General features: G+C 45.8%; 1 protein-coding gene across 3 annotated transcripts; it reads left to right on the top strand.

Annotated features, from left to right (window-relative positions):
• Window positions 1-2582: 2582 nt before the first annotated feature.
• On the top strand, window positions 2583-10789 carry adra1aa (adrenoceptor alpha 1Aa). Of its 3 annotated transcripts, XM_068309840.1 has the most exons (4): window positions 2583-2696; window positions 6028-6279; window positions 6438-7407; window positions 9715-10789. In XM_068309840.1, the coding sequence occupies exons 3-4, from the start codon at window positions 6510-6512 to the stop codon at window positions 10266-10268; spliced, it is 1452 nt and encodes a 483-aa protein (XP_068165941.1). In that variant the 5' UTR covers window positions 2583-2696; window positions 6028-6279; window positions 6438-6509; the 3' UTR covers window positions 10269-10789. The 3 variants fall into 3 exon arrangements, with proteins under 3 accessions (XP_068165941.1, XP_068165938.1, XP_068165940.1); XM_068309837.1 differs by having other exon boundaries at window positions 6028-7407; XM_068309839.1 differs by lacking the exon at window positions 2583-2696 and having other exon boundaries at window positions 4633-7407.
• Window positions 10790-13854: the final 3065 nt, after the last annotated feature.

Genomic DNA, 13854 nt, shown 5'->3' with positions numbered 1-13854 from the left:
TGCTCCTGATCTGTCAAGTGTTTTTCTCTTCAATCTGCATTTCAGTTGCAAGGCTCGGGTTATTTAATGTGTGGGTGGACAGCTGACTGCTACAGGACACTCTACACGAGGAGCCGCACCAACCATGATGCAGTTTATCACCTTTTTTTTTTTTTTTTCTACCATGTCAACTCTTTTTCTTGCAGCTTTATGAACATGTTTACCTCACGACTCCTGAAACGGGTTCATCCAACCTCTTTGCATTCACCCATGAAGTGGGGAATCGTTTTCTCTCCGTCCTCTAAGCTCGCACAAAGAAATCAGTGCAATGATTGCTTCCCTGATGATTAAAATCTGTGCCATTAATCTGTTTTTTTGTTGTTTTTTTTCTCCTTTTGTCCACGTCAGAACCTGGTAGTTGAAAATCTGCTTATGTAAAATGAATGTTAGCGTGGATGTCGACGTTGGCGCGAAAGCTTGGCGCCTTTTTTTTTTTTTTTTGTAGCCTCCATGATGGAGAATGATTCTTTTCCAGTGCAGCGATATTGATTTCAGTATCTTAAACTCAGCACGCCTCGCTGCTATGGGCGGCTCAGACAAGTAATTGCTTTTCCAACAGATCTTAGACACTAACAAGATGCAAATACACAGAGGAGAAGCACATAGGAAATGCATCGTTTTTGTTTTTGTTTTGTTTTTTTCACAAGCTTTGGCGTGTTCCTCTAGTTTTAACGTAATTACACAGAAATGTTTTACTCTTTGCACTAACTGCTCACAAATTGCTCTGACAGTCACTATAATGAGAAGTACTGCAGATAAATGTTAAGTGCATTGAAAATGTGCACTCAGTTTAATTATTGACCTTCCATTCGTTGTGCACACAAACCCCACTGTTGCTCAGACAAGGTCATCGTCCGTTCAGAGGGTTGGGAAGTGCACTTGTGGTTTGTTTGGTTTTTTTTTTTTTTTTGGGTTTTGCTGTGATGAAGTGGATCAGATCGTAGGAAAAACCAGCAGGTGTGAAGACGCAGGCCGCTGCGTGACGAAGGCCTCATCAGCGATTGGACGGAGAAGTTGGGCTTCAAATAGTCAGATGTTTACTTCACAGATGGTCGGGAGATCTCAAACTGTGAGGCGGCGGCACCGAAAAAGGATCTGGTGAAAAATAAAATCAGTGAAGTCCTGATTTCAAAGTGTTCTTGTTCTAACGTGTGATCGCTCTTCATTGCGTCCCAGAAAATAGCAAAGGAACAGGAATCTGAAGACTTCCACCTGCAAGGTCAGGTAAGATGCCATTGATGTGTTATTCTTGTGAATGGAGCAGATGAGGTGATTTCTGCATCATTTGCACTGTTTTAGTTGTAGAATCCATCACTTTTTAAAATTTTTTTTGGACATTCCAAGTAATATTTTTTGCTATTACACATAAACTGCTTGACAGATTACTATGAAATTGGATGGAAGGGCTTTGAATGTGCTGCAGGAGAAGTAAGCAAACTTTGGAGTGGGTAAATTTCATGATGTTTGATTTTCTGACATTTTATGGTGAATGTGAGATGAAAATTTTCAACCATTTTGATCAACGGTGAATAAACTGCTTGATGGATTTTCAAAGCAACCGGGGCAGGACTGGTATCTTAAATGTTAAATTTGCATTTAAAAAAAAAAAATCTCTAGAATAAGATCAGGTGTAAATAAAAAGTTTAAAAGAGATATCAATAAAATACTGGGATGTGGAAAAGGAAAGGACACGAGGTCACGCCTTTGTCATTAAGGGAGCTGCAGATATAAATCACTCTGTAATAAGTATTTAAATGACCAAATTAGCAAACTAATAGGGTTGCAATTACTGGGATTGATAAATGGGATGGAAAAAAGCAGTATATTCTGGAAAATGAAGGTTTTTAAACATGATTAAGGACTGTTCTTTCTGGGAGACAGAACATTTAGAGTAACAAAATGATGCGTGAGAGATTTTAGAATGAAATCCTCCATCCTGTCATGAGAATATCAGGATGCTTTGATGAGTTTAATACTTTTAAAAGCAGAAAAACTTTATTTAACTCGATACAAAGAAGTGCATCAGCTCGGCAAATAGCAGAAACATCGTCTTTATTCCTTTTAAAGCATGCCTCAGTTTGTCTAATCCTTTACTTTAGGCCTTTTAATATTTTATTCCAAACCTGAATATGACACGGCACCGTTTTGGGCAAACATAACGACACCGGAAACTTTTTCTTTCCCCAGTTTCTCTCTTGCACTTCGACAGTTTGACGCTCATTAATGTAACGTCCCTGAATGAAAAGTCGTTTTGGGCGGACGGTGACAGCCTGCGATGACGCACGGGGAGTGATGCTGTGGGGTGGAGGGGTGTGTGTGTGTGTGTGTGGGGGTGTGTGTGTGTGGGGGGTGGGATGCGAGGATGAGGATGGTTGGATGGTGGGGATACACGAGGGAAAGTGGTTCTAGGAGGAAACAGTGAGTCATCTGGTAGTCATCATCTACTCTGGAGACTTGGAGCACCTGAAGGTTGGGCGGTTCTCCCGGACAGATCTGAGAGCTCTCCGCGCTGAGCGCACTTGTCCCCCCCCCGCCACCCCACCCCCAAAGAGACCCCCCCACCCCATTCAGCGTCTGAACGCGAGTCGGTAATCTCAACCTTCTCCAAACGCGTCTCATCAAACCATCAGGATGTGAAGATTCCAACTCAAAGTTAGGTGAGTGTGGAGAAATTCAATTTATTCGAAGCGTTTTTAAGTTATTCTGCGGCACCGACGAACCCGCGTCTGGTCCAATTGACGCGTTCCGTTTATTTGCCGTTCATGCCGGTGAAGCGCGTTTTATTCTCTCCGGAAAGAAAAAGAGGAAGAAAGAAGAGGAATTATGTCGTCTAAATTGTGCAAAAGCACCGGGAAAAAAATGTTAATTTAACTCTTACTCTATTTTAAAATGATTTTAGATTGGTTACGCGTTGGAGCGTCTTTGTCTCTCCTTATCTGCGGGGGATCTGTCTAAAATAATAAGCCTGGGTAGCTCCGCTCTATAAATAGTTGAATAATATGATGCTATTTCTGTTGCCCTTAAATCTGCCTCCAGTCTCTTACCTGCACATCTTAGGGAATTTTAGCTTTTCATACGCACTGATGTCACTTTTAATTTAAGGTAAATCCATTATGAGCTCTGCGCTCTGACTGCTACCCGTCATAAGTCCCTGTCTCTGCCATTTTATTAAGGTGGATGTCACTTTCTGACACCCAAAGTCCTGCCTGTGGAGCTGGGAAGCCGCCAGCACATCGCTCAGATCATATACGAGCCACAATATTTACTCCTGACCAATTAAAAGAGCTGCAGACATGGAGAGACTGCATGTCCAGAGCTGCCCCCCCCCCCCCAACAGCAGCAGTTACTGAACATCAGCCTCTTCCATGCAGTCTGTTTGGAAACCATCCAGGATGGGTGGAGGAGTCGTCCTGCACCAGGAAGGAGCATCCACATCTAAAGTCAAATAACCCTGAACACGACCCCCGGAGCAGGAGATCCAACCCCCAATTATTGCTGAAGCTGATCACCTATTAGGGAATGAGTGGGAGTGGAGGTGTGTGTGTGTGTGTGTGTGTGTGTCACGCTGCTCTTCCTTTGGGCGACACATGAATGGGTGCTACCCCGTGTGAATACTAAACAGATCAGGGTCGTTGGATGAAAACCTCCTCCAACTGGTCCACAAACTGGTTCAACATCATCAGGATTCATTCAGAGCTCCATTAATTGGATGTTCAAGTCCTGCCATCAGAAAGCGTGAGAAGAATTAATGAATCAAATCTTCTTCTTTTTTTTTCTTCTTATTCCAGGGATGAGACTTTAGCAGGAATTATAATTCTGTATTTTAACGTGGTCCCACAAGCTGCTGTCTGAACCCACCTGAGTCCTGATTTGTCCACATCACGCTTGATGTCTGATGCAGCTTCATACGTTCACCAGCAGTAACTTGATCTTCCTCCGATGAGGAGTGATGAAGGTGTAATGAGCTCCTGCAATCCTCCTGCGGGTAAACGTGTGGTTATTACCTCGGAGGCGCCGGCCCCACCACCCCCTTCACCCCCGTGAGTGGGTGGGAGAAGCTCTCAGGTGCAGCTGCAGGATGCAGGCTTCCTGTTAGCGCTGGAGCTAACCGCTGGGTAGGCTGGGGGGGCCTACCGGGATTGTTAAACCGTCGGACGTCCAGTGCAGAGCAGAGGATTGTGGGAGGAGGGAAAGGTCAGCCGGTGGTTAATAGTGTGACAAGGAGGGAGAGGAGGGAGAGGAGGGGGAGATGGACGGGTGAGAAGAATGTTAACACCCTCTGATGGATGGATGGATGATGGATGGATGGATGGATGGATGGATGGATGGATGGATAGATCGATAGATAGATAGATAGATAGATAGATAGATAGATAGATAGATAGATAGATGGATGGATGGATGGATGGATGGATGGATGGATGGATGGATGGATGGATGGATGGATGGATGGATGGATGGATGGATGGATGGATGGATGGATGGATGGATAGATAGATAGATAGATAGATAGATAGATAGATAGATAGATAGATAGATAGATAGATAGATAGATAGATAGATAGATAGAATTAGTCAAAAAGAGGACAACCCAGATGAACTTTTAATTTGGTCTCAAAGCAGCTTAACAAAATCCTGGACTGGTCGCCATGGCCGCGCTACTTTAACTAGTCCCATCTAATCTACCTTTAGTTAAGGAACATCCACGGCACAAACGTTCCTAATCTGCAGCGACCAGATTAATGTCACATCTGTCAAAGTTTGGGAGCATGAAGTTATCGTTGTGCAGTCAAAGGACAGAACATTAAAAATTAAATTAAATCCATGCATCAATGTCAGAAACGGTGATTCAGGCCAAACTTTTGCTCTGCTGGATGAATCACCAACAAATCTGCCCGATCTGGATGAAGTTCTGTTCTCTGATCCACGGCCTTGACGGAACAAAAGGACTTTACATTGTGACTCGACTCTGAAACGTTTTTGTCTGGGGCTTCGTTTGAAATGCGATTGTAGATAAGATTGGAAAAAAGATTCACTTTCATTTGCGGTAGTTATTATAAAACAACAACAGCAGCAACAACAAGCATTTGTGAAGCATTCTGGAAGAACATCAGGAGGTCCCCCTTTATTGTGCCCCAAGTAATAAATTCTTTCCTGGCCCACGCCTCATCTGTCCAACCTGTTTTATGGAAATCTGTCCAGGATGTTTTGTCTAATCCTGACAAGAAACAACAAGGCGGTCAGAGACTGCAACATCTCGCGACAGTTTTGCACCCTAAAAGATACAAAAGTTGAAATTTAACCTTGATCTAGTTTTCTCAAGGTCAAGGTCATCATCTCATTTTCATCCCCTTTGCTGCCTGAGTAATGTGCTTTTTTGTTTCATGACAATCTGCAACGGTTGTGGAGATATTTGGTAGACAGAATAGAACATCCCAGTTAGCACCTTTTTAGCACCTTATCATGAAAATCAAATTATATTTCATCAAATTTCTTCTGAATGCTTATGCGAGTGTGTGCAGAGCTCTCTTTGACGCTTTAGCTTAAACACTTTAGCTTACCAAACAATCACATTCTCCAAAGTGTTGAACCGAAACCTGATGTGAATTAAGGAGTCAGAACGCTCCACTGCACGTGTCATCGACTGCCAAACTCAATGTGTATTGGCTTGACCTCTACGTATATAAAGGTCACATGGGATATCGATCTGGTTCGAGCCAGACCAGCTTGGTGTAAGTCAGTAGAAAATCATAGCCATAAAATACACATTTAGTCTTGTGACCGAGGCTATCGACTCTTTTCGTCCTCATCGGACGTTTTAATTGTACAACACTTCATAAACAATCATCTGATCGGTCCTGATAGCTTCAGCCTGGTATTTTTTAATCAATTAGCTGGAGATGCTAGGTGTCGTTGGCCCGACTACAAATACGACTCCTGTTTTCTTATTGAACTGTTGCATCCATTCCTCTGTCTGTCTTTTCTCAGGCGGTGGATGCTGCTGCTGCTGCTGAATCCCGTCACCGAGCTGAAACTCAATCCGATGCCCCCGTTTGGCGGGAAGAAGACCCTGACCACCACCCGTCTTTACCGAGAAACCCTCACGTTTGTCTTCAGAGAGCGTGTCGGAGACGTGCACACCCATCATAATGCAATCCTAGTGCACAAAAACAGCTGTAAACTCAGTCGTGCTTTTGGAGATGGATTACCTGATTCCAGCGCAGTAGGATTTGTCTGCATGTAATATACTTCTCCCTCTGTTGTGTTTTTTCTCCACGCTTTGCTGAAGTAATGGCTCGGCTGCTCAAGGCATCATCATTCATAGCGTTCTGACAAGGCAGATCATTACTCTAATGGCCGTTATAAAGATGCCCTGATGCCCCTTTTCCCCCCTGCAGCCGACCTGAACAGGTTTCTATGAGTCTTAGCCGCACCGGACAGCGTCGAGCGTCGCCTTAGTGTCGGGGCAGATGGTTCCGGGGTTGGACAACATGACCCCGGCTCCTCTGACACAGAACTGCTCCAACTGCAGCCAAGTTTTGGCATCAGAGCTCAACGTGGTGAAAGCTGTGGTTCTGGGCCTGGTGCTCGGCGCCATCATCCTGTTTGGAATAGTCGGGAACATCCTGGTGATCCTCTCGGTGGTTTGCCATCGACACCTGCGGACCGTCACGCATTATTTCATCGTCAACCTGGCGGTCGCCGACCTGCTGCTGAGCTCCACCGTCCTCCCCTTCTCGGCCATCTTTGAGATCGTGGATCGGTGGTTGTTTGGTCGGGCATTTTGCGACGTCTGGGCGGCGGTGGACGTGCTCTGCTGCACCGCCTCCATCATGAGCCTCTGCGTGATCTCCGTCGATCGCTACATCGGCGTTAGCTACCCGCTGCGCTACCCGACGATCATGACCAAACGCAGGGCGCTGCTGGCCGTCATGCTGCTGTGGGTCCTGTCCTTCTTCATCTCCGTCGGACCTCTGTTCGGCTGGAAAGAACCGGCGCCTGAGGACGAGTCCATCTGCAAGATCACGGAGGAGCCGGCCTACGCCATCTTCTCCGCCGTGGGCTCGTTCTACCTTCCTCTCGCCATCATCCTGGCCATGTACTGCAGGGTCTACGTGGTGGCTCGCCGGGAGAGCCAAGGGCGGAAGGAGGGCCACAAGACGGAGAAGTCCGACTCGGAGAAGGTGATACTCCGGATCCACAGAGGGAACACGACCGCCTCGGAGGACGAGGCCCTTCGCAGCCGCACGCATTTCGCCGTGCGACTGCTCAAGTTCTCGCGAGAGAAGAAGGCCGCCAAGACGTTGGGCATCGTGGTCGGCTGCTTCGTGTTGTGCTGGCTGCCCTTTTTCCTGGTGCTGCCCATTGGTGAGTCAGGTGACGTTCATGTATGTGACGTTCTAGTCTCCAAGCGTGCTTCTAGAAGAAGGGTCACCCATCCCGTGACAACCGAACGTCCTCATAGGAAGCTTGTCCACTCTGGGTTACCATAGAATGCAATTTCCTAGCACATAAATAGCATTTCATGTTATTTCACGCCTCTTAGTTTTTTTGCATGTCATTTAACTCCTTCTGCATTAAGCTCTTCATGTTTCAACCAACGCCGTCTGCACGAATGAAGGAAACGATGCCTTAGGGTGACTTTTTTCACGTGTAATTCGTCCAGCTTGGATAGATTAAAAAAAATAATTTAAAAAATGACTACAGGTTTATTAACTTCACAGTTTCATAACAAGAACGAATGAAGCCATTCTTAAAATTCTTTCTTCAATGACAAACAGGTAATAATATTTATAATTTATATTTCCTGCCCTCCTGAATCCTGGAACTCTAAAACAGAATAAATCTGTTTGTTTTTTTTTGCTTTTTTATTAATTTAAAATCATCTTGAAACTTCTTTTTTTTTTTTAATCTTTCCTGGAACTAAAGGACAAAAATGTGATTGTGGTTCTTTTGGGGTGAAGCTGGGACTGTCGCCCGCATCAGAGCCCCCCAAACCCCCTTAGGGAGACAGAATAGAGGTTTTATTCGACAGATTCTGTCACCTCTGAGCTTGAATGGATGGATATGAGAGCAATAGTCTCCCCCATCCCTCACCCAGACGAGACACCCCCCTTCTTCCCTTTAAAGACCCGCAGGACAAAAGCATTTTAATGACACAGATTTCCCAAATCAAAAGCTGCTCCTTCTCGTTTTGATCGTCTGCTTTTATGGATATGAGCTGCTTTCAGGGAGCCGTTTCCTTTCTCCTTCGACCCCTTTTTTACAGATCCATTCAAGGGTTGCCAGGTTTTTGTTGTTTTGTTTTTTAAATTCTAAGGTGCGGCGCAGTAGTTTGATGGCGCTAACTGAATTGCCGCTGTGTGGGAGCGCTCTGAAGTTCATCCGGACGAGCTCTGTGGCCTCCGAGCGCCGGTGTAAGTGACTCCTCCAGGTAGCCTCGCTATAAATAGCCGCTATAAATCTTTCAGGTGTCTGACAGCCTCCGGTCTGTAAACAAAAGCTCCGCGTCACGGCCCGGCGCGTCGGGCTCACTCCGGCCCTCCGGTGAAGCGACAGGTCATCGCTCCCGGTGTGTGTGTGTGTGTGTGTGAGACACGTCAATGCAACGCCAGCCCGGGACTGACGGATTAACTCATCACAAAGGTGTCAAATTTTATAAGAGCTTCCCTCCGAGGGCGAGACAACGAGAGAACGGCGCTCCTGGAAGAAGGAACGTGAGACGGAAATCTGATGCGACAACGCGATATGACGAAGCCTCGCACATCCCTCCAGGTTCTCTGATTAATTCCATGCTCTCATGCTTGTAAATGCAGCTGTCGGCGGTGGGATGGAGGCCTTTCGTTTCCTCGGTGAATCAATGCAGCGGTTCGGTTCGACTGGCAGAGGTCGATAAATGGTTATTCTATTTGGGAGAAATAAATAATGGTTATTAGATGAGCCCGGTTGGTTCGTTCAGGGGTTCTTCTCTCTCCTTGACCTTTTCAGAAATGTGGCATCCATTTTTTTATAATGTCACACATGAGCTGCGACGTCTCAGGGTCAAGAACTTTAGCCCTAACGTCCTCAGGAGGTCAGGGTGCGATCATCGCACCTAAATTGATAGATAGATAGATAGATAGATAGATAGATAGATAGATAGATAGATAGATAGATAGATAGATAGATAGATAGATAGATAGATAGATAGATAGATAGATAGATAGATAGATAGATAGATAGATAGATAGATAGATAGATAGATAGATAGATAGATAGATAGATAGATAGATAGACTAATTCTCCACTATGTTTCTGCATTAATGACGTCAATCAGGAAGTCAACTCTTACCACTTGGTGGGGGCGTTTGTGTGAATCTCCCCAGCTGGGAACTAATTTTTCTAATGACACCTAAACCATCTGAATTCTGTTATTAAAGTCAGGCTGAGGCAGATGGTGGATATTTTTGTCCGCATTTGATTTATTGATTACTGTTTGGACGCAAAAGATAATTTCCACTATTAAAAATCAATCATCCCTGAAAGGCGTTTCTTGTCTGACACCATTTGGCTGAATCGACGGATTCGGAGCTGGCGGCGTGGCGTCGGACTCGATTTCCTGGAATATTACCCAAGTAGCTGCATCTGTTCTGACGCTAAACATCTTCTTCTTTTTTTTGTTGTTGCCCCCGACAGGATCCATTTTCCCTGCATACAGACCTTCAGACACCATCTTCAAGATCGCCTTCTGGCTCGGTTACGTCAACAGCTGCATCAACCCCATCATCTACCCGTGCTCCAATCAGGAGTTCAAGAAAGCCTTCCAGAGCTTGCTGGGAGTTCACTGCCTGAGGGTGATCCCCAAGCCACACCACCTGCACCTGAACGCGGCGCCGAGCCAAGTTCAGGGTCACGGCCAGTCCCTCAACCTGGGTCTGGACCTCAGGGCGGCTCCCTGCCGGCTCAGCCCCACCTCCTCCGTGGTCCTGTCCAGAACGCCGTCCTCCAGGGACAGCCGGGAGTGGAAGGTCTTTACAGGAGGTCATGTGGAGGGATCCGGCCCGCCCGAGACCGGCAGGACCAAAGTGGCCAAATTCTGCAATAAAAGCTTCCATCAAACCTGCTGCTGCATCTTCCACAGTGGGACCCCCCCGCAGGAGGACAGTTACGCCCGGCCCGCTCCCGTCGGAAGCCTTCCCACCATTAAAATCCACAAACTGTCCCTGTCGGAAAAAGGCGAGGCCGTATAACAATCCTTCATCCATTAGCCCGGACTCTCCTCCTGAGGTCACTAATGAGGGTCCAGATGCAGAGGATGAGCCGCCACGGATTTTAAATGTGAAAGGGATAAAGTCACGGCTTTTATCGTTACGTGATTCCCTGAATGTGAGCTCTAAAGAAACATAACAGCCATTACGTTACACCCCTTTAAGATTACGCACAAACTGGCGGTCCATCAAAAGTGGAAGAATAGTTCCAGTAAGACTCTCAAAAAAGAGAAAACAGGAAAGATTCCGACAGATTTCCGAATGTTTACGTGTTTTATAACAAGACGAGCCGCTGGGATGTATACGAATGTTTTATATGATGCATGATTTCATCAAAAGCCCCAGAGATGCTGGTCAGTGGTGCTCCTGTTCGCCACAGTTTGCCTATGATGCTTTTCCTGTCGTCAAAGTGTGGTTGGTGTCGGATCAGTCCTCGTGTACTTCCATGTCACGTTACAATAAATTTGTATGACACATTCCAAATGGAGGGGATGGTGAAAACATTTCTGGACTCTGGTGGTTTGTTTCTTCAGGGTGTCTTAATACCCTCCTGGTGGAATTTTTAGCCGACCTTCTGGTTGCTGATCTCAGTCCTGACCCAGAGCTTCTTAAAAAAGATCCACCAGAATTAGAAACTGAAACACGCAAATACTTTTTTGTTTTTTGCAAAAGATCTGAAAGAGATGACAAACATTCATTCCAGAGTCTCTCTCCTTTAGCATCAAAGGTCGAGAGGACAACCTCTGCCGTGGGTATTGATCGATTTCCCCCCCGGATGCTCCTCCTGCAGCACCGTCCTGCAGGAGGTGCAGCCGGCGTTCCCCTCTGTGCATGTTGAAAGCCTCCCCACAGCAGCGAGAGTGCTCGTCCGTGTCCGCGTCGTCATTGGCTGGCGTGTGCATGAACTTGTAAATCACGCCATCTTTGAATCGGGAGAGCAGCAGCAAACTGCAGATGGTACAAGATGACCTAATTCACCCTTGTCCTCTGTTGGCCCTCCACGCACCGACTGATGGGATTATAAAACAGACCTACATGGAGATATATCATCTTCCATAGCTGTAATTAATACCATCGTGACATCTGCAGCCTCATTGGTCAGCGGTAGAGGGGAGGACAGCAGGAACAAAAGTCTGTGACTCTGTGTCTCTGGAGATTTTCCATCTCCTCCCACTTCTTCTCCATAACCTCTAACTCCTGGAGGATGGAGGACTATGGGATGTGTTCAGTCTCCAACTTGAACTGGATTTCAGTTCCTCTCCTCTTTCCCGGAAGACAACAATTCTCGATGAAAAGCATCTTCATTGACCTCATCTTCCCGCAGCTTCTTCACTTCATGTTTCCCGTTGCAGATCTCCCTCCATCTGCATCTTCAGACCACGAGAAGCCATCTTCAGTTTGTTCCCTGTCTCAGCATGCTGCTGCCTCTCAGAGCTGAGCTCCACCCTCACTGACTCCACTTCCTTCTGAGGTTTTTCATTCTGTTCCTTCATCATCTCCAGCTGGACCCGGAGGTCACGGGTCACGGGTCTGCTTGTAAAGGATTCAAAGAAGTTTTTTTTTGAAGGTTTCTCGCTGCAACTTCAGAACCCCGACGTCCTCCGAGCAGGAAGTCAGATGGGCTTTCAGAACATGCACCACCTCCTCCATCAGCTCCTTTTCTCAGCTCCACGTGAGGCCAGGAGTCTGCTGGCGGAGCTTCTTTAAGAAAGCCCACAGAACCTCTGAAACTACAGGTTGCTAGGATACCGGTCTGTACCAAAAAAACTCCTGATCTTACTCATGTTGGTTTTAGGTATTGGTTCTAATACTACTACCCTACTTAGTACTACTAAATAAGCAGTAACATAAAAGGTTCTGATCCGTCCAGAGACCAGACATCCATCCTTTGTCCATCCCGGTGCAGATCGGTTCAGACCGGCTGCTGGAGGAGGTGAGGACGCGCCGGACTCCCTGAAGATCCCACCCCCGCTGCTGGCCTGTGTTTGCTAAACGGATTAATACTGAGCCAAAAAAACAAAAACAAAAACTGTAGTCACAGTTTTAGTATTCTGACACATTAATGAACATCGATTCCAACTCAGAATGAATGATATCACGAATCATATTCGTGCAAAATCGATGTTCATCGCGTTATGGATGTCGCTCCGCGCGCGTAATGGTGGTGCGTCTTGTGCGCAACTGGTGATGGAACGTCTGCACACTTTTCCCAGGAGCTTTGTGACGTCTTCCAGATGGGCTGAAGATTCTGTCATGATATGGGGCCCCCTCTCCGCTCCTCTCTTCATCTACAGACCTAATTGGACGGCTGTCAAGGCTTCACTAATCGCGTAAGTATTATTGATGCGCGCCTTCGCTGATGCGTCTCGCTCGGCTCGTCTTCATGGAGGAGTCCCTGCTGGAGAAGGAGCTGGAGGTCGGAGGAGGAGGAGGATGCTGTGAAGCCACGGAGCTGTGCCTCCACCTAGCGTCCCACTGCCCCCCTGCAGCTACACCACCCCCTGCAGGGATGACGCGTTTTCCGTGAAATACTTCTGCTCCAAATGGATTTATCTTTATTTTATGTATCGCGTTGTTTTCTAGAAAGGCGTTTCATGCATCTGCAAGTTCCAGGCTTTCCTGGAAGGACTGCGTGATTCCTGGAGACACTTTTCTAATTAATGGATTCCATTAAGACCCAAAGAGACAGAGAGAATCTTTATTTTTTTTGTCAGTGGAGGAAGATTTAAAGCCTCGCTTGATTAAAGTCTGGCAGTTTTTTACTGACAAAAGTGTGAACCGTAAAAAAAAAAGGTTATATTTTCACTCCTCCAAATTTTTAAAATGCTGTCTAATATCTTTTTATGACATGAAAGTTCAGTTTGTCGATTATTTCATGCCTTACTTCCTCTAAACGTCTATCTACTTGAGCATTTTCAGCCCTCCATAAATTTTTTTTGGAGCAGGATTACGCACAAACAACAGGATGGATTTCCACATAAATTACTACGCAATTTTCCTTTAGGATTATCTATTGATCGATCCATCAATCGATCCACGGTCAGGATTCAATTCGATCACCTCACAACTTTCTGGAGGGTTGGGGTTTGTTCTGAAAAGCAGAGCTACGTAATGGATTAGAGCCTTGGTGGAGGCAGCGCTGTGCTGTATTAAAATTAATTAAAGTTTGATGGTTTCCCCCAGTGAGGGATTGAATTACACATTAAGATGCGGCAATTCACAAACCAATTACTGTGAATGAAATCTGCGACCCAGCTTATGTCTCCCTGAGGAAAGACCTTCCTTTTCTAAACAAATCTGTAATGGAGCCCACAGTCCTCTTCCAGTAGAAGGTGCCGCTCTTCTTCACTCTTTTTCCTGCTATAATGCAGGTCATCAACTAAACTTTATGGAGCATTTCTGGAGTTTTTTTTAAAGAAAAAAAACTTTTTTTTCCTTAACAGCTGAAATCTGTTCATTATTCTTATAATTATATAAAAAAAACTGCAAGAAACACGCAAACGGTTCATTTAAATTACTTATAGTTGATGAATTTGTGTTAAAAAAAAAAAAGGAGGAATCTGTAGAA

The sequence above is a fragment of the Antennarius striatus genome, chromosome 3 (assembly GCF_040054535.1).
Source record: "Antennarius striatus isolate MH-2024 chromosome 3, ASM4005453v1, whole genome shotgun sequence".
NCBI classification, from domain to species: domain Eukaryota; kingdom Metazoa; phylum Chordata; class Actinopteri; order Lophiiformes; family Antennariidae; genus Antennarius; species Antennarius striatus.
Note: the sequence above shows the minus strand (reverse complement) of the source record. Positions and strands in the feature narration are given on the sequence as shown.